The sequence below is a fragment of the Pongo pygmaeus genome, chromosome 12 (assembly GCF_028885625.2).
Source record: "Pongo pygmaeus isolate AG05252 chromosome 12, NHGRI_mPonPyg2-v2.0_pri, whole genome shotgun sequence".
In the NCBI taxonomy this organism is placed as follows: domain Eukaryota; kingdom Metazoa; phylum Chordata; class Mammalia; order Primates; family Hominidae; genus Pongo; species Pongo pygmaeus.
In genome coordinates this window covers 94,589,809-94,614,635 of record NC_072385.2, presented here as the reverse complement: position 1 = coordinate 94,614,635, position 24,827 = coordinate 94,589,809, and the positions used below count along the sequence as shown (strand labels likewise).

General features: G+C 41.1%; 1 protein-coding gene across 4 annotated transcripts in view; it reads right to left on the bottom strand.

The window, feature by feature from the left end:
* CDKL4 (cyclin dependent kinase like 4) overlaps positions 1–24,827 on the bottom strand; it is a 72,892-nt gene that overhangs the window by 37,964 nt on the left and 10,101 nt on the right. For 3 of the 4 annotated variants that reach the window (XM_063648799.1, XM_054475504.2, XM_054475502.2), the window contains exons 2-4: positions 20,514–20,740; positions 17,076–17,197; positions 6,670–6,742 (exon numbers count right to left, since the gene is read on the bottom strand). In XM_063648799.1, coding sequence (XP_063504869.1) covers positions 6,670–6,742; positions 17,076–17,197; positions 20,514–20,681 — 363 coding nt within the window. In that variant the 5' untranslated portion in view covers positions 20,682–20,740. Of the gene's footprint in view, positions 1–6,669; positions 6,743–17,075; positions 17,198–20,513; positions 20,741–23,012; positions 23,233–24,827 lie in introns of those variants that run through there. The other variant, XM_054475503.2, reaches the window with a different exon arrangement.

Here is a 24,827-nt window from a genome sequence, read left to right as displayed (position 1 = left end):
GCCACTGACAGAGTCCATGAATTAAGTGTCACAATAATCAACTCCTTCTGCCTCCTTTTCTACTATGCTGTCAGGCCCTTTAAGCATTTTTGTCAAACTGACAATTCTGAAATGATTATCTTTGGTTCTCTAATAGCTATCTAGGGAGAGAAAAAGAGCTGAGCTCTAAATTCATTTTAGGTTGCAGAAATGACACTGGCAACAGGAGCTTGTTCCTATTTAGTCTCAATTACTGTCAACTGCTTCATAATTTGTATGAAGAGCAGTTAGAAGAAACTTTTTTAGGTCTCTTAAAAGTACTAAGGCCTTAGACACTAATTAAAAAAAATACATAGGCCGGGCATGGTCGCTGATGCCTGTAATCCTTGCGCTTTGGGAGGCCAAGGTGGGCGGATCGCTTGTGCCCAGGAGTTTGATACCAGCCTGGGCCCAATGGTGAAACTCAGTCTCTACAAAAAATACAAAAATTAGCCAGGTGTGTGGCGTGCACCTTTAGTCCCAGCTACACAAGATGCTGAGATGGGAGGATGGCTTGTGCCCAGGAGGTGGAGGCTGCAGTGAGCCAAGATGGCACCACCGCACTCTAGCCTGTGTGACAGGCTAGAGTCACACAGTGTGAGTCACACAATGTGACTCACACTGTGTGAGACCCTGTCTCAAAAAAAAAAATTGTTGGAATATAAATGAACATAGTTTTGATATCCTACCTTTTAAGCAACACACTTAAGAAATTTAGACTAACACTCTGAGTCAGTAACACTCATAGTTGGTGATTACATTAGAACAGGTTATGTCCTTTAAATGAGTTTGCATCAAGTTCTAGAATTTCTAGACTATGTGTGTAGCATTACCAAGTAAATAGATTTACATCGATATCTGTCCATTGGCCTATACATATGTTTTCTGCATCTAATCCATGTGAAATTTGTAGCACTTATTTTCAACCAAATATACAAAAGGAAATGAAGTATTGATATATTCCCAAGAAACAGGAAAATTTATTTTATAGGAGCAGGTAAGAGAAGTTATTGATTAAGAGTGAGAGGATACTGAAGAAATTTAAAAGGGAGTAAAAATAATTGGAACCTGGCTGGGTGTGGTGGCTCATGCCTGTAACCCAGCACTTTGGGAGGCTGAGGCAGGCAGATCACCTGAGGTCAGGAGTTCGAGACCAGCCTGGCCAACATGGTGAAACCCTGTCTCTACTAAACATACAAAAATTAGCCAGGAGTGGTTGTAGGTGCCTGTAATCCCAGCTACTCGGGGGGCTGATGCAGGAGAATCACTTGACCCTGGGAGGCAGAGGTTGCAGTGAGCTGTAGTTGCGCCACTGGACCCCAGCCTGGGGGACAGAGCAAGACTCTGTCTCAAAATAAATAAATAAATAAAAATTAAAAAATAATTAAAAAATAAATAATTGGAACCATAAGAAACAGGGCGTGGGGGGAAGAAGATGCTTAGACATACAGCATTCACCTACTCCACTGCAAAGCCACACTCAGTGCAAACTCTCTGCAATGCCTCTTGCAATCAGCTTATTTTCCCTCAAAGAACAAGAAACATGCAAGTCTCTGTTAATAAAATAATTTTAATAAGTTGAGCTTTATACACAGTTTTTTTTTTTCTTTTTTTTGAGACAGAGTTGCTCTTTGTTGCCCAGGCTGGAGTGCAGTGGTGCGATCTCGGCTCACTGCAACCTCTGCCTCCTGGGTTCAAGTGATTCTCCTGCCTCAGCCTCCCGTGTCACTGGGATTACAGGTGCTCACTGCTACGCCTGGCTAATTTTTTGTATTTTTTAGTAGAAATGGGGTTTCGCCATGTTGGCCAGGCTGGTCTTGAACTCCTGACCTCAGGTGATCCACCTGCCTTGGCCTCCCAAAGTGCTGGGATTACAGGCATGAGCCACCATGCTCGGCCTTGTACACAGCTTTTAGCAAACAAAGCTCAGGTTGAGTTGTTGTGGCTGACGGGCAATCTTCTTTTTTTTTTGGCTCACAAGCCAGCCTAAAGAGATATCCATGGTATTTTAAAACTGACTTTTAACTTTAAAATCATCTCTGCAAACTTGCACACCAGAAATTGCTTCTTAAATAGCCTGATAAAAACAATAAATAGACTTTTATTATCTGAGAAATTTACTCTCTTTGAGCCTTAGGCATGGATGCTCACACAGCGAGGAGAGACAAAAGCGATCCCCTCCTCAACAACCAAAACATGAGTATCAACAAGATGCTGATGGAGGTTGCAGCCTGACCCACTCCTATCTCAGAAGTCATTTTTGCCAGCTGGGCATGGTGGCTCATGCCTGTAATCCTAGCTCTTTGGGAGGCCGAGGTGGGAGAATCGCTTGAGGTCAGGGGTTTGAGACCACCCTGGACAACACAATGAGACTACCTCTACAAAAAAAAAAAAATTTTTTTTTTAAATTAGCCATGCATGATAGCATGTGCCGTAGTCCCAGTTCCTTGGGAGGCTAAGGTGGAAGGATTGTTTGAGCATGGGAGGCTGAGGTTGCAGTGAGCCGTGAAGGCGCCACTGCATTCTAGCCTGGGAAACAGAGCAAGATTGTGTCTCAGGAAAAAAAAAAAAAAAAAAAAAGAAGTCATTTTTGCCATTTTGAGATGAAGCCCCTGTTCTCTAATCAATACAGCAAATACATAAAAATCCATGGGTTCATTATGGCGTTAAATGGATCACTTTGGTTACCTCACTCTAGTGATATTATAGGGTAAAACAGAACCAAATGAGTGGGTATTTTCTTAAGTCCTGTGCTTCTCCAAATTTAATGTGCACATGAATCACCTGGAGCTCTGGTTAAAATGCAGACTCTGATTCAGCAGGTCTGTAGTGGACCTCAGATTCAGCATTTCTAACAAGCTCCCAGGTGATCTCTATGAACCATAGTTGGAGTAGCAAGGACTGAATCCCTTGGTACTTTAACCTTCAGTGTCCTGCTTAGGATCCCGACTCTGGAGATGATAAGGTGCACATGGTCTCTACAGGTTGAAAGCTGTGAGTCGTCAGCAACACCACTAGGTCAGATTGCCTTTTCTATTCTTTGAGACTATCATGGGAGTTCCTTTAAAAATAAGGAGAGTATAAAGGTTTTAGTTGTATTATTGTGACAGCTTTATATATGGCTTAGATTTTTTTCTTTGCAAACATTTTAATTATAGATAAATAAAAAGACAGATACACAAAGGCTTACCATAAGAAAATGAGAAGCAATTTCCATCTCGGAGGAGGGAAGTTAGTCTGAAAAATTATCTTTTTTGAGACAGAGTCTTGCTCTGTCGCCCAGGCTGGAGTACAGTGGCCCGATCTTAGCTCATTGTAACCTCTGCCTCTCGAGTTCAAGTGATTCTCCCACCTCAGCCTGCCGAGTAGTAGCTGGGATTACAGGCATGCATTGCCATGCCCGGCTAATTTTTGTATTTTTAGTAGAGACAGGGTTTCACCATGTTGGCCAGGCTGGTCTTGAACTCCTCATCTCAGGTAATCTGCCCACCTCAACCTCCCAAAGTCCTGGGATTACAGGCGTGAGCCACCACGCCTAGCCTGAAAAATTACCTATTTTTAATAGAGGCCATATATTATCAATCATAAGTTTTCAGTGTTTTAAAGCTTAGGGTATAGAATGTGTTGTTCCAAGCACAGAAATGACAGCAGTTGCGTTGGTCTACGATAATGTTTGGGTCCACTAGAAATAGTCACAATCAGTTAGGCAGTTTGGGTTGACTGACTGATTGACTCATCCAACCATCCATCCATCCATCCAGTTATTCAATAAATATTTATTGATCACCCTTTATATAAAAACACCCAATTTAGGTATTAAAGAGATACAAAGATAAAGCAGCCACAGACATTGCATTCAAGCTTATAACCAAGTACTCAGAAAGTGTCTGGTTATATAGGGATAAAGTATAAACACTTGTGGAAAGTGGTATTTTTAGAAATCATTTTAACTACCCATAAAACTCCTGCAGCAACTTTGATACCTCCTATAGCATGGTGGAAAGCAACAGAGATAAGGATTCCATTTGGCAACATCTTTATTAAGCATCAGAAAGCACAATTTGCATCATGAAAAACAGGTTTACGTAGTTTGTGAAAAATATCCCTCTACATTAATAGAAAATAAAAGCTTTTGATTTAACCTAATAAAAACTTCACTGACTTTCCTAAAACTAAAGAAAGCTTCCCCTCCGTACTGAAATGTATTCTCATGATCTTGTACTTTCTTTTTCAGCAATCCTAGACTGCTATGATAGACATTCTGCTGGCATCAAAACTGACCATATGGTACTCTGTATCATTGCCTCAGCACTGTCTCTGTCTAGGCATCAACTCAAAAGGGCTAGATATATTTTTTAAAAGCTATCATTGGCTGAGTGCAGTGGTTCACACCTGTAATCCTGGCACTTTGGGCAGCCAAGGCAGGAGTTTGAGGCCAGCCTGGGCAAGATAGTGAGACCCCCGTCTCTACAAAAACAAAAATTGGCTGGGTGTAGTGTCATGTGTCTGTAGTCCCAGCTACTCAGGGAGGCTGAAGTGGGAGAATCACTTGAGCCCAGGAGTTTGAGGCTCAAGGGCGCTATGATCACACCACTGCACTCCAGCCTGGGCAATAGAGCGAGACTGTCCCAAAAATATAATGATATATAGCAAAGGTACCAGGAGCCAACTTGAAGAAGCTCATGTTGGCCTAAGATGGGAAAATCTGAGCATGGGAGAGACCAATAACAGCAAAGAATTGAAAACACCACAATACAAAATTTGTGTTTATAATGGTGCTCCAGCCACCTCTCCCCAAAACTTGTCATTGTTGCTAACATATCATCTCATCACCGTGAGTGTTGATAAATAAAAGTAACCAGAGTCCATGAGGGTGAGTTCTTTTCCATACAATTCCAATTATTAAATGCAGAAGGAATAATAGAATTAGAAAATTACTGTCACGAAATACTAGATACAGGCAATAATCATCATTGGATGCTAAAACCATCAGAGAAACAACGTTGACAGGGAAAATGATAACGGAGGGGACCAAACGAATACCTCCTGAGCCCACTCATCAATTTTAACATTATCGAAAGTGGGACAAGTGGATGCTATACACCTCACGATGGGGATGCGATAGGAAGTGTACAGCACCACATAGGAGGCATTCTTATCTAAAAAAAGCTGAACCTGAATATGATCAAGCCTCTAGATACAAACTCCAATTTACAGGAAATACAAGTGAAAGAACAAGTTAAATTACATACAGGAAACAGTCAGCCAAAATTATTTCTCTAACATAGTCATATTCAAAGTGTGGTTCTTGAACCAGCAGCTTCAGTAGCATCTGGGAAAATATGAGAAATGCACATTCTTGGGGCCCTACCCCAGACCGACTGAATCAGAAACTCTGGGGGCGGGGCCCAGGAAGCTGCGTTTTAACAAGCCCTCCTTGTGATTCTGATGCATGCTCAAGCTTGAGAACTATGGCTATAAAAAATTAATGAATTTTTTTTTTTTTTTGAGACAGAGTCTCACACTGTCACCCAGGCTGGAGTGCAGTGGCACGATCTCGGCTCACTGCAAGCTCCGCCTCCTGGGTTCACGCCATTCTCCTGCCTCAGCCTCCTGAGTAGCTGGGACTACCCGCCACCACGCCCGGCCAATTTTTTGCATTTTTAGTAGAGATGGGGTTTCACCGTGTTGGTCAGGATGGTCTCGATCTCCTGACTTCGTGATACACCCGCCTCGGCCTCCCAAAGGGCTGGGATTACAGGCGTGAGCCACCATGCCCAGCCGGAAACAGTTTTTAAAAAGGAAAGGAAAGGGGGACTTAGATTGCTATAGAGTAAAGGACTTAAGAGACTTAAAAATAATAATTAAAAAAAAAAAAAGTACCATGGAGGATTACACCAGCAATATCCTGAAAACTTACTATTATTTTTGGAGACAGGGTCTCACTCTGATGTCCAGGCTGGACAGTAGTGGTGTGATCTCAGCTCACTGCAACCTCTGCCTCCTGGGTTCAAGTGATTCTCCAGCTCCAGCCTCCCAAGTAGCTAGGATTACAGTTGCGCACCACCATGGCTGGCTAATTTTTATATTTTTTCATAGAGATAGTTTCTCCATGTTGCCCAGGCTGGTCTTGAACTCCTGAGCTCAAAGCCATCTGCCCGCATTGGCTTCCCAAAGTGCTGGGATTACAGGCATGAGCCACCATACTGGCCCTGAAAAATTATTCTCGCCCAATTTAAAAATAGTTTCAGGGGTCACTGGCACTATGGCAAAAGGAATCATTACATTTATTCAAATTTTTAATTCATAAGGAATTAGCAATTTGATTCTTAGAGAAATTGGAAAGAGCCATGAATAATGCATCACTTTTTTCTCATATTTTGAACTTTCTTTTGTTATTCTCTTTTCTTCTTTTTTGCAGAGACAGGGTCTTGCTATGTTGCCCAGGCCTGTCTCAAACCCTGGGGCTCACGTGATCCTCCCACCTCAGCCTCCCAAGGTGCTGGGATTACTGGCTGAACTTCCTTTTGTTTTGTTTCTTTGGCTCTTACTTTCCCTTTGTCTTCAGCTCTCCAAACAAAACCCTGAGCTATTTAGAAGAAAAGAGTCATCATAAAGAAATGAATAAATACATTAGAAAATGTTACTTACGTTATGTATATGACAGAAATTAAGAGCTTGAAGTGTTTGCCATAATACACTTTTGATCACTCCATCAGCAACTCTGAGGGAAAAAATAAAAAAGGAAATGAAAACTCATAGGATAGAGTTCCAGAAGCAAGGGCTGGGAATAGAAGTGGAGTGGTGAGGGACTGTCCTGTTCAAGGAACACCATGCAGAAGGGTCCTAAAAAAAATTTTAGTGAAAATTGGGCTTTACTATCTTTTTATTATGGTTATGTAATTTCCTTTTGTAATTTGAATTTTTTACATCCATAAAATGATGCATGCTTATGAAGATTCAAAAAATATAGAAAAGTAAAGGAATAAAAAAAAGGAAAGGAATAAAAAAAAGAAAAGTAAAGGAATAAAATGTGTTGGGTCAAATCTTGCTACCCCAAAATAACTGCTATAACTTCTGGTGGCTGTCTTTTCAGGCATCTCTGTTCCTCTCGCTCCCTGTCTCTCTCTGTACTTTTTTTTTTTTTTTTTTTTTTGAGGCAGGGCCTGGCTCTGTCACCCAGGCTGGAGTGCAGTGGCACGATCTCAGCTCACTGCAACTTCCTCCTCCCAGGTTCAAGAGATTTGATTCTCCTGCCTCAGCTTCCCAAGTAGCTGGGATTACAGGCACGTGCCACTATACCCGGCTAATTTTTGTATTTTTAGTAGAGACGGGGTTTCGCCATGTTGGCCAGGCTGGTCTTGAACTCCCAACCTCAAATGATCCACCTGCCTCGCCCTCCTAAAGTGCTTGGATTACAGGTGTGAGCCACTATGCCTGGCCAGTATTTACTTTTTAACTTTAACTTTAAAATAAAAACATTCGTATGGTTCAAATTTTAAACATATAAAAGTATATACATGAAGTCTCTCTGACACCTGCCTAGCCACCCATTTATTTTCTTCAATTTCACACCTGACCACTTTGAGAATTTTATGCGTAGAGGTACAAATACCAACATGTACACATATATTTTAGTGGCTCCAGAGGAGATCATTATATGGATGTATCATAATTTACTTAGTCTCCATTGATGAGCAGTTAAGTTCAGCCAATTTTTGGTTCTAGAAACTCTTGAATGAATATCTGTAATCATCCATCTTATGATATTTATGCAATTACCTTCTTAAGGTAAGTTCTAGAAGTGGGATTTCTGAGACCAATGGTAGGCACCCATTACATTTTGATCCTGCAGGGATGAAATTCAGGTAGACCTGAGACTTGATTTTGCAGGAAAAAAGGTATACTTGGAAGATGGCTCTTCAATTCATCCAATTCATGTTGGTGGTAGACACTCAAGTTATTTTGTAATAGTCACTTGTCCCTGGTAAGCAGATAGCCCAAAAGGAGGCCAGGGAAAATAAGGATCTCATAAGAATGAGAGGGTGTAAGCTTCTTGTCCCTGGCAGACTCATCCCTCTGTATAGAAAATACTGGGAAGTATCATGGGCAGGTGTATTTTCCACTGGGGATTCGGGGTCTGGGAAACTTACTCTGTTTGGGAGTATTCTACTTTATGTAACCATCTCCATGAATTATAGCAATTACATTCTCTGTAACTTTTCTATTGGTAGCTTTCCATCACTCACATCACTGTCCCATGATGATGCCTTCACATTTGCACACTGACAAACTACCCTTTCTGAGGAAGGTTATACCCATTTTCACTCCCACCAAACATCTGTGCATCAAAGTCCCTGTCTCCTCATTGTCTTGCCAACATTTGGTTTTGCCAATGTTATGTTTGCCAATCTGTGGTTAAAATAAAAAGATGTCTCACTGTGGTTTTTATTTGCATTTCACTAATTTTTAGTGATTATTATTTTTCACACCCTTATTGGATACTACATTTCTTCTTTTGTGTAATTCCATTTTATGCCTTTATTGCTTTTTAAATTGGTCTGTTCACTGTTTTATTACTGATTTACAAAGACTCAATGTATATCACGGTCTGTTACATATGCTGCAAATATTGTGCTCAGTGTTGTTTGTCTTTCAGCCCTGTTGATGGAGATGCGGCTGTTGTTTGTATATTTTTCAAAAATCTGAAACATAAGGGTTTCTTTTACTAAATGTCAACTGTAAGGATTTTCTTAATTTAAAAAAAATTATATTACGTAATACCCCAAACATATCCATCACTCAGATTTAATATTTTATCATATTTGGATATTTAAATCATATATTTAGATCACTTTTTAAAAATTGAACATGTGCAGATATAGCTGACTTTACAGAACAGTGGGAAGGCCTAGGCATGACTCAGTTATGACACTAGCTACAAGATACCACCGTGTGAGTCTAAAGTATATGCAGAGAAACAGCAAGCAATGTATATGGTATTTTCCTCAGAGCAGTTTCCTGATATTGTACCACAATTATGGTGGCATGCCCTTGACATCAGTGGCCTAGCGGCAACCCTTGACCCCAGTTCTCCTAATTATTAATATTGCAAATGTACCTAATTCTCATGATTAAATCCCTTTCGACTTGAAGTGTCTATTTCCAGCATTGAATACTGATATAACTGTATTCTTCTCCCCACTTCACCGAGAGCCAAACCTGAAGCAACATTGCGTACACTTTTAAAATATGAGGCAGGAAGAATAGTATAGCCATGTTGAGCACTGTGAGACAGGTTGCTTGAGTTCAAATCCCAGATATGCTGCTTCCTACTTTATAATCTTGAACACGTTATTTAAGCTCTCTGCACCTTCAATTTTCCTCATGTGTAATACTAGAATAATATCTCATAAGTTTATTGAGTAATCTATCCCCTCAATGTCTGGTTTTAACACCCACATGGGTTCTGGAGATACAGGTCTGAGATCAGATAAGGCCAGTCGATGGGATTGAGACCCCTGTACAAAGATGGAAGAGGTGCAGAATAGCAAGAGGCCCTGAGGAGAGAAAGAACTGGGAGTGTGGGGAAAACAGTATGAGGCCAGGGTGGCTGACACTTGATTGAAGAAGCCGGGAAGGTTGGCAGAAACCAGTCCACGGAGGGCCTCAGAGATCTAGATCTTGATGAGAAATTTGGATTTTATGCTAAATTCAAAACCATTGAAAGAAATCAGGCAAGGAAGTGACATAATATGGAGAATGGATTTCTGGGAGGCAACATACATACAGAGAGAGAAATTAGGAGGCTAATTCAATAACCCAAGTGAGATTTGGACACTTAGATTATGGTGGCAGCAGTGAGAGGAAGGGAAATGGATTTCAGTCCTTGGGAGGGATTAGCCAGGGTGGAGCACATGCTCCTACTGACGTGGGAACAGAACGCTGGTCTGGTTGGGATCTAAGAGCCTACAGGTGCAGGAGAGTAAGTACTGGAATTGGGAAACAAGGTAGGGGGTAGGATTCAGAAACTGCAAAGCCCCAATTACTAGCCTTAATAACACAGAATGGAGAATGAAGTAATTTCACAGGAAAGTAATTTCATAGGATGTTAAAAATGCCTTTAACATGAAAGAGGATGTTTAAAGGCATCTCACAGGAAGTGTCACATTCGGTTCAGTTAGCTTCCAAGAAGGCAGATTCCGTCAGGGGCAAAACAACACCACTGATCATGCAAAGAGAAGATAGCCATCAAAGAGAACCACAAACCAACACCACAGATCGTGCAAAGAGAAGATAACCATCAAAGAGAATACACATCCACGCGGCGCCCAGTCCAGAAAGATAGAGCGCTGCAGCACCGTTCAGCCACAGGCAGCATTTTTCAAAGCATCTTGGAGCAAAATGAACCTCTGGTGAAATTAAAAGATGCTAAATGTTTAAATATTATATTTTGGGCGAGTGCAAAACCAAATATTCGGTTGGTACAAAAGTAACTGAGGTTCTTGCCGCTGAAAGTAATACTAAAAGTCGTAATGAAGGCCTTAAAGCAAACATGAGACATCACAGTTCAAGTCTGAATGGGTTAACAAGAAAGCGTAACATGATGGGGGAATTCAGACTGAACTGCTCAGAATATGCTCTTTGAACCACTCAGAGGAAGACCTGATGCTGACATCAGAAGTCATTACCTGGAAGTTTGTTATAAAAACTTAACAGGGGAAACTGGATTTCATTATTATTACTCAAGATGAATTCAGTTCTTCTCAGTAAATCTTTACTATTCTAGAATAAAATCCAGCCTTGTTACTATGGCCTACCAGGCTGTTAATAACATTTTACTTCCGTTTCCCTTCCCAACTTTATCTCCTCTCACATCCCTAAACTCACTCCACATCAGCCCATTATTTTCTGCTATTCTCTGAACACGCCAGGCTTATTTTATTATTATTTATTTATTTATTTATTTTTTGAGACAGTTTCACTCTTGTTGCCCAGGCTGGAGTGCAATGGCATAATCTCCGCTCACCGCAACCTCCGCCTCCTGCTTTCAAGCGATTCTCCTGCCTCAGCCTCCCGAGTAGCTGGGATTACAGGCATGTGCCATCACACCCGGCTAATTTTGTATTTTTAGTAGAGATGGGGTTTCTTCATGTTGGTCAGGCTGGTCTTGAACTCCTGACATCAGGTGATCTGCCTGCCTCGGCCTCCCAAAGTGTTGGGATTACAGGCACGAGCCACTGCGCCTGGCCCCCAAGGCTTATTTATACCTTCAATCAGGCTGTTAATAACATTTTACTTCTATTTCTACTTCTATTTCTATGTTTACTTCTATTTCTACTTCTATTAACAGTTTACTGTTCCTTCTACTTCCTTTTAGTTATGAGTAGTTTTCTCTGTTAACTTGACTAGGTTAAGGGATGCCCAGATAGCTGGTAAAACATTATTTCTGCCAGGTGCAGTGGCTCATGCCTGTAATCCCAGCTCTTTGGGAGGCTGAGGCAGGAGGATTGCTTGAGCCCAGGAGTTTGAGACCAGCCTGGGCGACATGGCAAGACCCCACCTCTACTCAAAGTTTCAAAATTAGCCAGACATAATGGTGAGTGTCTGTGGTCCCAGCTGCTCAGGAGACTCAAGCAGGATTTGCTTGAGTTCGGGAGTTTGAGGCTGTAGTGAGCCATGTTCAGGCCACTGCAGAGAGTGAGACAAGTCAAAAAACAAAAAAAACCCAAAACATCATTTGTGGGTGTGTCTGTGAGGGTGTTTCTGGAAGGGATTCACATTTGAATCAGTAGACTGAGTAAAGAAGACCCACCCACAATGGTGAGGGCAGGCAGGCAGGCATCATCAAACCTGTTGAAGGCTTGGATACAACAAAAAGGTAGAGGAAGGGCTGCTTCTCTCTCCTTGAGCTGGGACGTCCATCTTCTCCTGCCCTTGGATGTGGAAGCTCCTGGCTCTCAGGCCTTTGGACTTTGAAGCTCTCTGTCCTCTCGGGCCTTAGGACTTGGCCTGAATTAGACCATCGGCTTTCCTGGATCTCTGGCTTGCAGATGGCAGATTGTGGAACTTCTCTCCCTCCATAATCACACGAGTCAATACCCATAATAAATCTCCTGTTATCAATACCTCTATGTATCCCATTGGTTTTGTTTCTCTGAAGAACCTTGACTAATACACCTCCTGGGCATTCTCTAACTCCATGCTGTGCTTTATTTTTCTTCAAAGACTCATAACTCTTCTTTATTGTTGGACACATCAGAATGTAAATTGCACAAGGGCAAGGACTTTCTCTTGTCCATTATTATACCCCAGCACCTAGAACAGGAACTGGTACCTAATAGGAGCTCAATTAAGCTTGTTTCTCTGGCACTCCCAGAAATTTTATAAACTAAAACCCTGTGACAAATCTTTCTCTTTAAACTAGCTAGAGTGAATTCTGTTGTTGAATCCTGACCAATTCAGGATATGGTACAAGAAGTGGATGTGGGAAACAATCCAAGGCTGTGAGAATCTAGGATTGGGTATCTGATGTAATGGGGACTGAAGGGCAGCATCTAACTACCATTAATGGCTGGGATGCTGGCAGATGGCCACTCAGTAATAAAACAGGTATTTATTTATTTATTTATTTATTTTTTTTGAGACAGAGTCTCACTCTGTCACTCAGGCTGGAGTGCAATGGCGTGATCTTGGCTCACTGCAACCTCTGCATCCTGGGTTCAAGCAATTCTCCTGCCTCAGCCTCCTGAGTAAGTGGGACTACAGGTGCCTGCCACCACACCTGGCTAATTTTTTTTATTTTAGTAGAAACGGGATTTCACCCTGTTGCCCAGAGTGGTCTTGAACTCCTGACCTCAAGCAATCTGCCTGCCTCGGCCTCCCAGAGTGCTGGGATTACAGGTATGAGCCACTGTGCTTGGCCTGAAAAGGGAATTTAAATAATCACCTGAGGCCATCTGGAATAAAATGCCTATTCAAGGCAAGGCTTTGGTGAACTAAGTGTGATAGAACAATATGGGGAACATAAGTAGTAACAGATATGTGAGGTGGTCTGGCTGCTTCTAATTTCACTGGAGAAATTAAAGAAAAAAAAGCACAGGTTCAGAGCTTTAATATCTTGGTTCAAGGCACAGTTAGGACATCAGGCATGTTGATATTTACCCTAAAAGAACCCCTTACTTCTTGTTTCTGTAGGACCCACTTCACAGATCCACTGGGACCTCCATGAGATTACTAAAAAACTGACACAGACGATAACCCTGCAGGGTGCTCAATGACAACAAAGACCGAATTTATGTGAGGATAATTAGTTTCTCAGTTAATGAGACGAGAAGGAGAAATAGCCCAGGAATTGGAATGTGACACTTGAAAGTATTCATGTAACTAAGAGCACCCTAACTTCCTTCCAAACTTCTCTTCTCATAGGAAGTAGCCCCCAAACTTGTACAATGAGGCTTGCCTTGCTGCAGACTCTCAGATCTCACCTGAGGCAGGTGCGTTGTGTGGTGATGCCCGCTGTCTTCAAGCCTTCTCTCCCTACCTCCCCTCAAGGTCTCTAAACCTTAACTAAAGTCTGATCCCAGCATGACCCAGGGGGCCTATAACAAAGTGAAACAGAGGAAGAGGAGATTTACATAGCAAAAAGAACTACAAAATTTTGCTGATTTGTAATGGGGAATGTGTGAAGAAATGGATTTCATGGGTGTTGGACCAGAGGGGAAGAAATATGACTTTAGATTGGGCTGATTATAACAATATGGGTGCAACTTATTCGAGATTCTGGTTTTTTTTTCTTTTTTTTTGAGATGGAGTTCCGCTCTGTTGCTCAGGCTGGAGTGAAGTGGCGTGGTCTCGGCTCACTGCAACCTCTGCCTCCCAGGTTCAAGCAATTCTGTCTCAGCCTCCTGAGTAGCTGGGATTACAGGCACCTGCCACTATGCCCGGCTAATTTTTTTGTATTTTTAGTAGAGACAGGGTTCCACCATGTTGGCCAGGATGGTCTCGAACTCCTGACCTCAGGTGATCTGCCCTCCTCGGCCTCCCAAAGTGCTGGGATTACAGGCATGAGCCACTGTGCCCGGCCCAACTCTTCTTTATGCTGTAATTTAGTCGTTGGGTCCCTTCATTATCTCACCATCCCATGGCTTAATCCACATTCACTACATCGATGATCTTTTTTTTTTTTTTTTTTTGAGATGGAGTCTTGCTCTGTCGCCCAGGCTGGAGTGCAATGGTGCAATCTCGGCTCACTGCAAGCTCCGCCTCCCGGGTTCACACCATTCTCCTGCCTCAGCCTCCTAAGTAGCTGGGACTACAGGCGCCCGCCACCACGCCCGGCTAATTTTTTTGTATTTTTTAGAAGATACGGGGTTTCACTGTGTTAGCCAGGATGCTCTCGATCTCCTGACCTCGTGATCCACCCACATCCGCCTCCTGAAGTGCTAGGATTACAGGTGTGAGCCACCACGCCTGGCCACGTTGATGATCTTATGCCCACACACCAGTTATTTCTCCTACGTGTTTCCTCTAATAAACAATAGTCCAAAAGGCTTAGTATGTATACTAGCTGGTTGTTTATCTCTGTTTGCTATTCATTGGACTTAGGCCTTTAAAAAGACTCTCTTGCCTGTTATTTAAGTAGATTTTAGGAAGGGAGTACAAGTAGAAGACTTCTGTCTTCAAAAAAAAAAAAAGAGAGAGAAGGAAATGACCAGTACACCTAAGAAAACATGCTTATCCTTCCCTATTAATCAAGGAAATTCAAAACTTTTTAGTAAGGTACCATTTCTCATCTGTTAAATTTGGCAAAGATTTTTCAAAAAAGAGATGGTGTCTCACTCTGCTACCCAGGTTAGAGTGCAGTGGCATGATCTCTGCTCAATGCAGCCTCCACCTCTTGAGCTCAAGTGATCCTCCCACCTCAGCCTCCCAACTAGCTGGAACAACAGGCTAGGTTAATTTTTGTAGTTTTTGTAGAGATGGGTTTCACCATGTTGGCCAGGCTGGTCTTGAACTCCTGAGCTCACCTGATCCACCTGCCTCAGCCTCCCAAAGGGCTGGGATTACAGGCATGAGCCACCGCACCCAGCCTCCTTCTCTTTTTTAATGATTTGCTTTCCATGTTCACTGGAAGGTAAGGTGAGGCTCCTTTTCTGTGTGTGCTTTGTTCAATGCTGTAGACTTAGCACTGGCTGGGTGCACAGTCCACATTTATGAAATTTTTTTTTGAATAAATATATTTATTAATTGGATGTTAACCTTTTAAAAATGTTATTTGTAAAATCTGCATAGGTAGATATAAAATTTATTAATTCTGGCAAATAGTTTACCCAATATCTCATTTCTATTTTAGTTTTGTTTATGGTACTTTTTTGTCAAAGGGAATCTCTCAAACTACTGTGATTTAGTATTTGACAGTTAAAAGTCCCTTTTTTCTCGATTTAGTCTTTTTCAAATTTCCAAAAAAACCCTATTGGTATTCTGATTAGAATTTTGTTTAATAAATAAATAAACTGTAGAGGCAATATTTTTATAATCATGAATATTTCCATTTAGAAACATATTCATTTAAATAAAATCCTTACATGACTCAGTTTTGTAGTTGTCTTCATGCAGAGTCAGAACAACTCTTTATCTTTATTCCTAAACTTTTGTTGTTGTTAATATTTGAATGGGATCCTTCTCCACTAGTTTTTTTCTTTTTTTTCTTGAGACAGAGCCTCGCTCTGTCACCAAGGCTGGAGTGCAGTGGCGTGATCTCGGCTCACTGCATCCTCCGCCTCCCGGGTTCAAGCAATCATTGTGCCTCAGCCTCCCGAGTAGCTGGGACTACAGGCACCCACGACCACACCCAGGTAATTTTTATATTTTTAGTAGAGACAGGGGTTCACCATGTTGGCCAGGCTTGTCTCGAACACGTGAGTTCAAGTGATCCACCTGCCTCGGCCTCTCAAAGGCATGCCTTGGCCATCCCAAAGGCATGAGACACTGCACCCAGCCATTTTCTGTTAGATTTTCTAAAGTGCTGTTTGATACAAACGCTGTTAATTTTTGCATGTGGAATTTGTAGTGTTATAGGGGTCACTGTACTGAATTCTACTGATTTTAATAACTCTTTAGGTGGTTCTCTTAGATTTTGTAGATCAGTAATATCTTGCAAATAATGACAATTTTATTTCATTTCCAAAAGCTATGTTTTATTTGTTTTTCTTATTACATTACATTGGCTAGAGTTCTCAGAACAACGTTACATTATAGTGGTGACAGCTGACATCCTTGTCTTGTTCCCTCACTTTAATGAAAGTTCTTTTAGTTTTACCGTTGAGTATAAAATTGGCAGTTGATTTGAAGAGGGGTGGGTGTGCCAACACTTTGGGAGGCTGAGGCAGGTGGATCATGAGGTCAGGAGTTCAAGACCAGCCTGGCCAAGATGGTGAAACCTCATCTCTACTAAAAATACAAAAATTAGCCGGGCATGGTGGCGTGTGCCTGTAATCCCAGCTACTCAGGAGGCAGAGGCAGAGAACTGCTTGAACCCAGGAGGTGGAGGTTGCAGTGAGCTGAGATCGCGCCACGGCACTCCAGTCTGGGCAACACAGTAAGACTCCATCTCAAAAAAAAAAAAAAAACTATTCTTTTAATCCTAGATGCTAGGGATTAAAAAAAAAACATCAGGAAAGGATGTTGAATTTATCAGCATTTCAAATTTTCAAATTTATCAATCATATGTATTTTTTATCTTATTAGTGAATTATATGAATAGGTTTCCTAGTATCAAACCATGGTTCATTCCTTGAACTCAGATAATCCAATACATAATTTAGCCTCAAATTCATTTTGATTTTATATCTGCTGTAGGTTTTTCTCCTAATTATAACTCCTATAGGTAAATCATTGTTTGCCTTTTGAAGACATCCTGAGACTGGATGGGGCAGCCAGACGCATTGTGGTAGAAAGGGGAATTGTGGCTGGGATTTCAAATTTGCCATGGTTAATTCCACAGAAAATGAAACTGAGAACTGGCTGTACAGAATTTCAGTTTCCAGATTACTTACCCATTTGGGTTTCTTTCCAGCTCATTTAAAAGTGTATGATCACAGTATTCAAAAACTAAATGCATTTTCCTTTTTCTCCTGAACACCTCAATGAGGTTCACAAGATTTGGATGTTTTAATTGCTGTGAAAGAATTGAAATGCAAAGTTAAGTGATCTGTTACTAGTAAGAGCTTCTCCCCAGACCCCTTAAAGAAACTTAAAGTTGGAAGAAATTTAAGATTCATCCAATGTACCTATAATAAGTGGTAACAAAATTGCTTGAATCTCTCTGGTGATAGCAAGTAAAGTACGTAACTTAAAATACTGCACTAAAACAAAAAACACTTTATGTATTTTATGGAAATTCGATATATACAAGTCATAAAATAACCTGAGGAGAAAATTGAGGAAATGAAATTATTGAGTAAGGACTATAAAAATAATCAATATCCACTCAGCTTACATATTGCCATGGATTTTATGGATTTAAATCCAGTCTGGATTCTAGTGTTGGCTCCCAGTAATACTCATTCCTAACCATCAAATCGGAATAAACTGTCTATTCTAGAAGTTCCCACAATTAGTCTGTGTTTTAAATTTACTTATTATATGTTCAGCATTGTTCTTTGATTCTGTTGTTCTCTCTTATGCACAGATATTTTGTGTGTTAAATTCTATTCCCAAACTGAAGCATTTCACAAGACAGCCTCTGTTTAATATTGTAAACCCAAGGAAAAATGCTGATTAGGTAGGACAGACTATCACTACAGCGATTAGATAATTTTATCCTCCAAACTATGGTAATGCATAGAAGCCAGGACTATCGCAGGCAAACAGCACATATGGTCACTCCGCCTGTAACTAGGGTGACCACATAATTCAGCATACACACCAGGACACTTTTTTTTTTTCCTCGCTCTGTCACCCAGGCTGAAGTGCAGTGGTGCCATCTCGGCTCACTACAACCTCTGCCTCCTGGGTCCAAGTGATGCTCATGCCTCAGCCTTCGCTGTAGCTGGGACTACAGGTGCGTGCTACCACGCCTGGCTAATTTTTGTATTTTTAGTAGAGACGGGGTTTCACCATGTTGGACAGGCTGGTCTCAAACTCCTGACCTCAAGCAATCCATCTGCCTCAGCTTCTCAAAGTGCTGGGATTACAGGCGTGAGCCACTGGGCCTGGCCACACCAGGACACTTTTGAAAGGGGATGTGAACCAGGCAGGACACTGAGACAAAAACTATACAGCAGAACTGTCTTGGGCAAATCAGGATACATGATCACTCTTATTCCTAACCCATCTTCCCTGTTGTTTTCCCAGTATAGTAGACAAATCTACTTTCCAAACTCTCTACCATTTACCCAGAAAGATATATAGAGAGAACACAGCATTTTGCATATAGTAGAAGCTCAACAAATAGCAGGCCCAGTAGGAAGTTTTAGGTACAGAGACTCACAATGCATGACTCTACCCTCAGTATTTATTAACATAAGCATAGCTTGACCAAAACAAATGTCACCCTAAAACTGTGTGCCTGCTGCTCCACAGCTGGGGAAAAGAGAATCCATTATATATTAAAAATATGCCCAGGCTGAGGCAGGAGGATTGCGTGAACCTAGGAGTTCGAGATCAGCCTAAGCAACACACTGAGACCCCATCTCTCTAAGGGGAAAAAAAAGAAAAGCCCAAAACACCAAACCAATTTGTTTTCTATGTGCTCCACTGCCTAAAAGAGCAGAAAGGCAAAGAGTGGAAGAGACTAGGTCATCTAAAAAGCCAGTGGCTTTGTGCTGCTGCAAAACCACAGTGTGGAAGCAAAGCAGGGTCTCTACTAGGGGAGTAAAAGATTTACAGATACTACAGTTTGATGCAATGCCAAGGTTAAACCTGGTCCAATCTCCTGTCTTTGGGTAGGTCAGCAATTTATATCGCCTTTACAAATGAAGCTAACCTAGCCCAGGAAAACAGTAACTTGCCTAAAGAAAAACAGGTAGTAAGGAGAGAGAGGCAAACAATTTAAATAACAAGACTACGTGAGGAAAGTAAGGTCGATTGATCACAGAAGGAGCTGTTCAGGACATACATGGACACAACACACCAAAAGCAGAAAGATGGACATTCTGACATTCTGAGGGCCTTCATCAGAGACCAAGCTGAGCCGTAATCAGGCTAGTTTTTACCTTACAGCCTCATTCTCAAGTTGGGGCACTTGTAATGCAGAAGGTACTACCTGAGCATTAACTTCATCTGAAGACTTGGGACGGAGAGGCTGACAGGTAAAAAAAAGCATTATTTTTATTAGAAAGCCACACTGCCTGGTTCAGGCCCGCCCTGCAGCTTAGCTCAGTGAGGGTGCCAGAGCTGGCTAGCTGACCGGCGCGCCCTCTGCTGGCTGAGAGGTAATAGTGAACTTTTTTTTTTTTTTTTAATCATGATGGATGTGTTCCTGAAGACTTATCAAGTTATATTTCAAACAAAACCCTAGTATGTATTAGTTGAGGAAACCTGTGGGAAATAATATTTGAAAATGAGAGAAAATATGATAATTATTAGTGACATTATCCTCCCTTACAAACTGAATTTCTGGGGATTTTCTAAAAACCGACGACGTGTCAAAAATGAAGGTTGCCTGTGTGTCCTCGAAATCACAGGGTCTTGTTACATAATGTGTAGCCCACAAACCAGCAGCTTCCGCACTCCCTGCGGAATCTCGGGGCCACCCCAGACCTCCCAACTCAGAATCTGCATTTCAACAAGGTCCCCGGGGATTCCAATGCATATTAACATTTGAGAAGTGCTGCCCCAGACCTCCGTTTCCTCTGCGGAAAATATGGTTGTTGGATAAGAAGCATCTCTAAGGTCGCTTATAGTTCTAAAAGTGTAAGATATTTAGCGTAAGAAAAAATTTACGTTGAGAACTTGGGAATCTTACATGTCAAATCTTATCAGAGTGAAAACAATTATAACAAAAACCTTTATGTAAAAAATGTGTATGTCACCGGGGGTGATATTCAGTATGTCTAAGAACCTGTGGTGCAGTGCAGACAGGAACCAATGAATGTCGATGCCTACCAGGGCACTGGTGCGGTCCTGTGGGACTGACTCTCTGTGCCAGGAGGTGCTCTTTTAGTTGCTGGTTGGTAGGGGAAGTATTTGGAGGGATATCCAGAGGAGGGCCAGGGTTGGGGACGAGTGTAAACACTGGGGTGAGTGGACTTAGGATATTTACTAACAAGAATAAAAGTTCTTTTCAATATAACAATCTATAGCTGTATTCATACACAGACAAAATCAGAGTGGCCAAAGTCCAAAGTGATAATCAACTTATTACCCAAAGGTGCTGATACAAAGGAATTTAAGTCCAATGGGGGAAAAATAACTTTAAAATTCTTTGTAATTTTAGCATGCATATTTCACTCAATTCCATGATATTTTACATATATATAAAGTTAACTTACCTTCAACATACGTATTTCTCTTAGTGCTATTTTCTTAACAACAGGATCATCTTCAGATTCCACAAATTTTTTAATAGCTACTATTTGTCCAGAGGTTTTGTTTCTGCATTTGAATACAACCCCATAAGACCCTTCTCCAATCTTAGCTAATTTTTCATACTTTTCCATTATAGCTGAAGTGACTTAAATTATTATTGTATCGATTGACTTGTAGTACAATGCTGCTCCTGGAAAATAAGGTAGACTTGCCTTAATCAAGCTATAAAAGATAATGTTCTCACAGGTTATATAAAACCAATTTGCCCACATGCCAAAGGTTTATATTCATCAATTAATTGGAAATCCACTTAAAAATATCTGGATATTATTTTGTTAGTTTAGTCCTCTGCAGTTCTTCCAGCTATCAAAAGATTTCATATGCTATTTCTGACAATGGTTCTATGTTGACCTCAGTTGAATTAAAAGAATTTGTGGAAAGGAAACTTATATCCCATCTATTGTTTTCATTATCCTCAAGCAAATAAATGAAATATGATGCTGTAAAATCCAGCTGAAGGAACATTTCATACTCTGGAATATGCTGTTTATCTTTTCTCTTCTAACCCAAGTGCATACACAATGACTAGGAGGAGTTGTGTAAGAAGACATGGTACAAAAAGTGCTATACTTCCACCTGGTGGAGAGAAGAAAGAGCGTGGGCCATTGAACAAAGGAGCCTTTAAAAACACTAACAGGCCAGGCACAGTGGCTCAAGCCTGTAATCCCAGAACTGTGGAAGGCCAAGGTGGGCGGATCACCTGAGGTTGGGAGTTCAAGACCAGCCTAACCAATATGGAGAAATCCCATTTCTACTAAAAATACAAAATTAGCCAGGTGTGGTGGCACATGCCTGTAATCCCAGCTACTCAGGAGGCCCTTGAAGCCAGCTGAGATTGTGCCATTGCACTCCAGCCTGGGCAACAAGAGTGAAACTCTGTCTCAAAAACACAAAACAATAACAAAATCCTTTTAGGGCATTTATTGCTCCTAGCTTTTATTTTCATGGAAGAACAGATTCTTAAGTTCTTAGCCCCAAAAGAAAATAATAAACGCAAAGAAAGCATTCATTCTTCATGAATTCTTTCACATCTATAGCGATTTCTATGGAAATACTGGGTTTTTCTGTTTTGTGTCATCCATTCTTGAATGAATGTTTTGGTGACCGAATTAAACGTTAAACATGATGACTAAGGCCAACATATTTAAATAAATCAGTCTAAGAATTAAAAATAGAAAAATTCTAATTAGTTTCAAAAACCCCAACCCACTTTATCCAGCAGAATCTTGTTAATATAACCTAATAACAATTACAATAATAATGGCACTTAACATTGTTCTATGCAAATTACATAGAATCTGCACAAATATTCTATGAAGTAGGTGTTATTTTTATCCAATTATACAGATGAGAAAAGACACAGTGAAGGTAATACAGAATTAGAACCCAGGCAGTGAGATTTCAAAGAACACAATTTTAACCACTACATTACACAGCCTCTCAGTTAAGTGCAAAAGAATGCATAATTCAGCCAGGCGTAGTGGCTCACACTTGTAATACCAGCACTCTGGGAGGTCGAGGCAGGTGGATCACCTGAGGTCAGGAGTTCGGGACCAGCCTGGCCAACATGGTGAAACCCTGTCTCTACTAAAAATACCAAAAAATTACCCGGGTGTGGTGGCACAGGCCTGTAATCCCAGCTACTTGGGAGGCTGAGGCAGGAGAATTGCTTGAACCCGGGAGGTGGAGGTTGCAGTGAGCTGAGATCGCACCACTGCACTCCAGCCTGGGCGACAGAGCAAGGCTCCGTCTCAAAAACAAAAAACAAAAAATCACCCGGGTGTGGTGGCACAGGCCTGTAATCCCAGCTACTTGGGAGGCTGAGGCAGGAGAATCGCTTGAACCTGGGAGGTGGAGGTTGCAGTGAGCTGAGATCGCACCACTGCACTCCAGCCTGGGCGACAGAGCAAGGCTCTGTCTCAAAAACAAAAACAAACAAACAAACAAACAAAAAGAGTGTATCATTCGAAGAACCACTTTATCCAGGTCTTGGTATTAACAAAATGTCAAGTGAAAGAGTTGACTACTTGTAAATTTCTCTTGTTTCAAATGAGTACACATTTTTTAAAACTTCTCTAATAATATTGTCTTTTCCATCTACAGATTATCTCAATGGTGAAAGAAATCATCTACTTTCACTTGCCACCATAAAAATATACAATGGAGAAAAATGTTTACCTGGATATAATGACTACTGACATACTATTTTTTACAGTGGTGCTTTTTTTGGGGGGGAATGAATTCGATTTCCTCTCTTATTAAAGAAAGAAAATTCAAGCATACACACTCAAGTAACACATGGAAAATCCATCACAGATTATGTTCTGAAAGCCCTATTAGTTATACTGTATTTTTACCTATGTATTATTATTTTAAAGATATTTAGATGTGAGCATGCATACCTTTGCATAGTAATAGATGGCTGGAAAGAGAGTAGGAGAAACTGGGAATTTGCTTTAGAAAGTTATTGGCATCTGGCTGGGATCATTGGCTCATGCCTGTAATCCCAACACTTTTGGAGGCCGAGGTGGGAAGATCACTTGAGCCCAGGAGTTTGAGGTTACAGTGAACTATGATTGTACCACTGTATTACTTCCTGGGTGACAGAGTGAGACCCTGTCTCTAAAATAAAATGCGATAAAGTTATTGGTATAAAACTTTATAGATTTGTTAATTTAACCTACTTGATAAGTACTACAGTCATTGGGGGAAACTATAAATATGACAAGAAGCTTAATTATGAAGTTTTAATTTATGCATTATTTTATTATTTCTCTCTAGGTAGTTGTTTGACCTATTGATGTATGTTTTTTCTTTTTCCTCAACAGATTCAGTAATGACTGATTCCTCAGACTAATATTTAGATCTCGTAATCACATCAACCAAACTGCTAAATACAATAAAATAAAGCTCCAGAAAATAGTACTTCACCTAGTAACCGCTCAATATTTCTGTTTTCAAAAGTCCTACTATATGTTCATGGAAAATGAGTCTGAGTATGCAAGCAGGAATTAGACCAATTCCTGTCAATTCCTTTGTGGAATTTACAGCTCTAATTCCAGCTTACTAGGATTATAACACAGTTTCTGGAGGCAGTAATTCCTAATCTCTTATTTGAGATCCAGACCAACTATCCAACTGCTTGATGAATATCTCTACATGAATGGACACAATCATCTAAAAATTGGAACATTCTAAACCAAATGCCTTCTCTTCTTTCTTATCCTCTGTCCATACCCAATGTTCACAAACATGCTCCACATTATGCCTAAATGGCTTGTCAAGGTACACGTGGTGGGGAGCTTTGAGGTAGCCAAGGACAGTGACTGCTGCCTAAACCTAATCTCTTCATATATCTTCCACGAAGCAATACAAATCAACCAGGACAAATAAAACCACATAAATCCAATGCCTTCAATATAACAAGAAGACATAGGACTCTACAAACTTAGGTAGAAAAGCAAAGCCTAGCTGGGCGCGGTGGCTCACGCCTGTAATCCCGGCACTTTGGGAGGCTGAGGCAGGTGGATCATGAGGTCAGGGGATCGAGACCATCCTGGCTAACACAATGAAACCCCATCTCTACTAAAAATACAAAAAATTAGCCAAGCATGGTGGCGGGCGCCTGTAGTCCCAGCTACTCGGGAGGCTAAGACAAGAGAATTGCTTAAACCCAGGAGGCAGAGGTTGCAGTGAGCCCAGATCATGCCACTGCACTCCAGCCTGGGTGACAGAACGAGACTCCATCTCAAGAAAGAAAAAAAAGAAAAGAAAAGCCTAAATTCTGGAGGGGTTATCTCGAGCTCCCACTGTAAACCTTGGCAGAAGGCAAAGATATGAGAGGGATGAGATCTAAAAAGCTGTAAGAAACACAGAAGAGTAAAAGAAGGGCCTAAGAAAGACTTAAGATCACCTCCTTCCCAAAGAGAAAACACATCACAAGTGTAAAAATACCCTAAGAGTGTCCTGGTAGATCAGAACACTCACTACAAGGAAGGGCTGTAAAAGTACATGGGTCTCAAGGTAGCACTAGTCAGTGTGGCACCATTTTTGGGGAATAAAAGGACAAGAGGGAAGGGAAAGACATCTGCTGGTGACTGGACAGTGAAGGAAAAAAGAAGCGAGAAGGATACGTTTGGCATCTTGCAAGACAAAAGAGAATTCTGAATTGAAGGACATGCGAATCCTCCTATCACCACTAAGACAGGGAAAAAGTG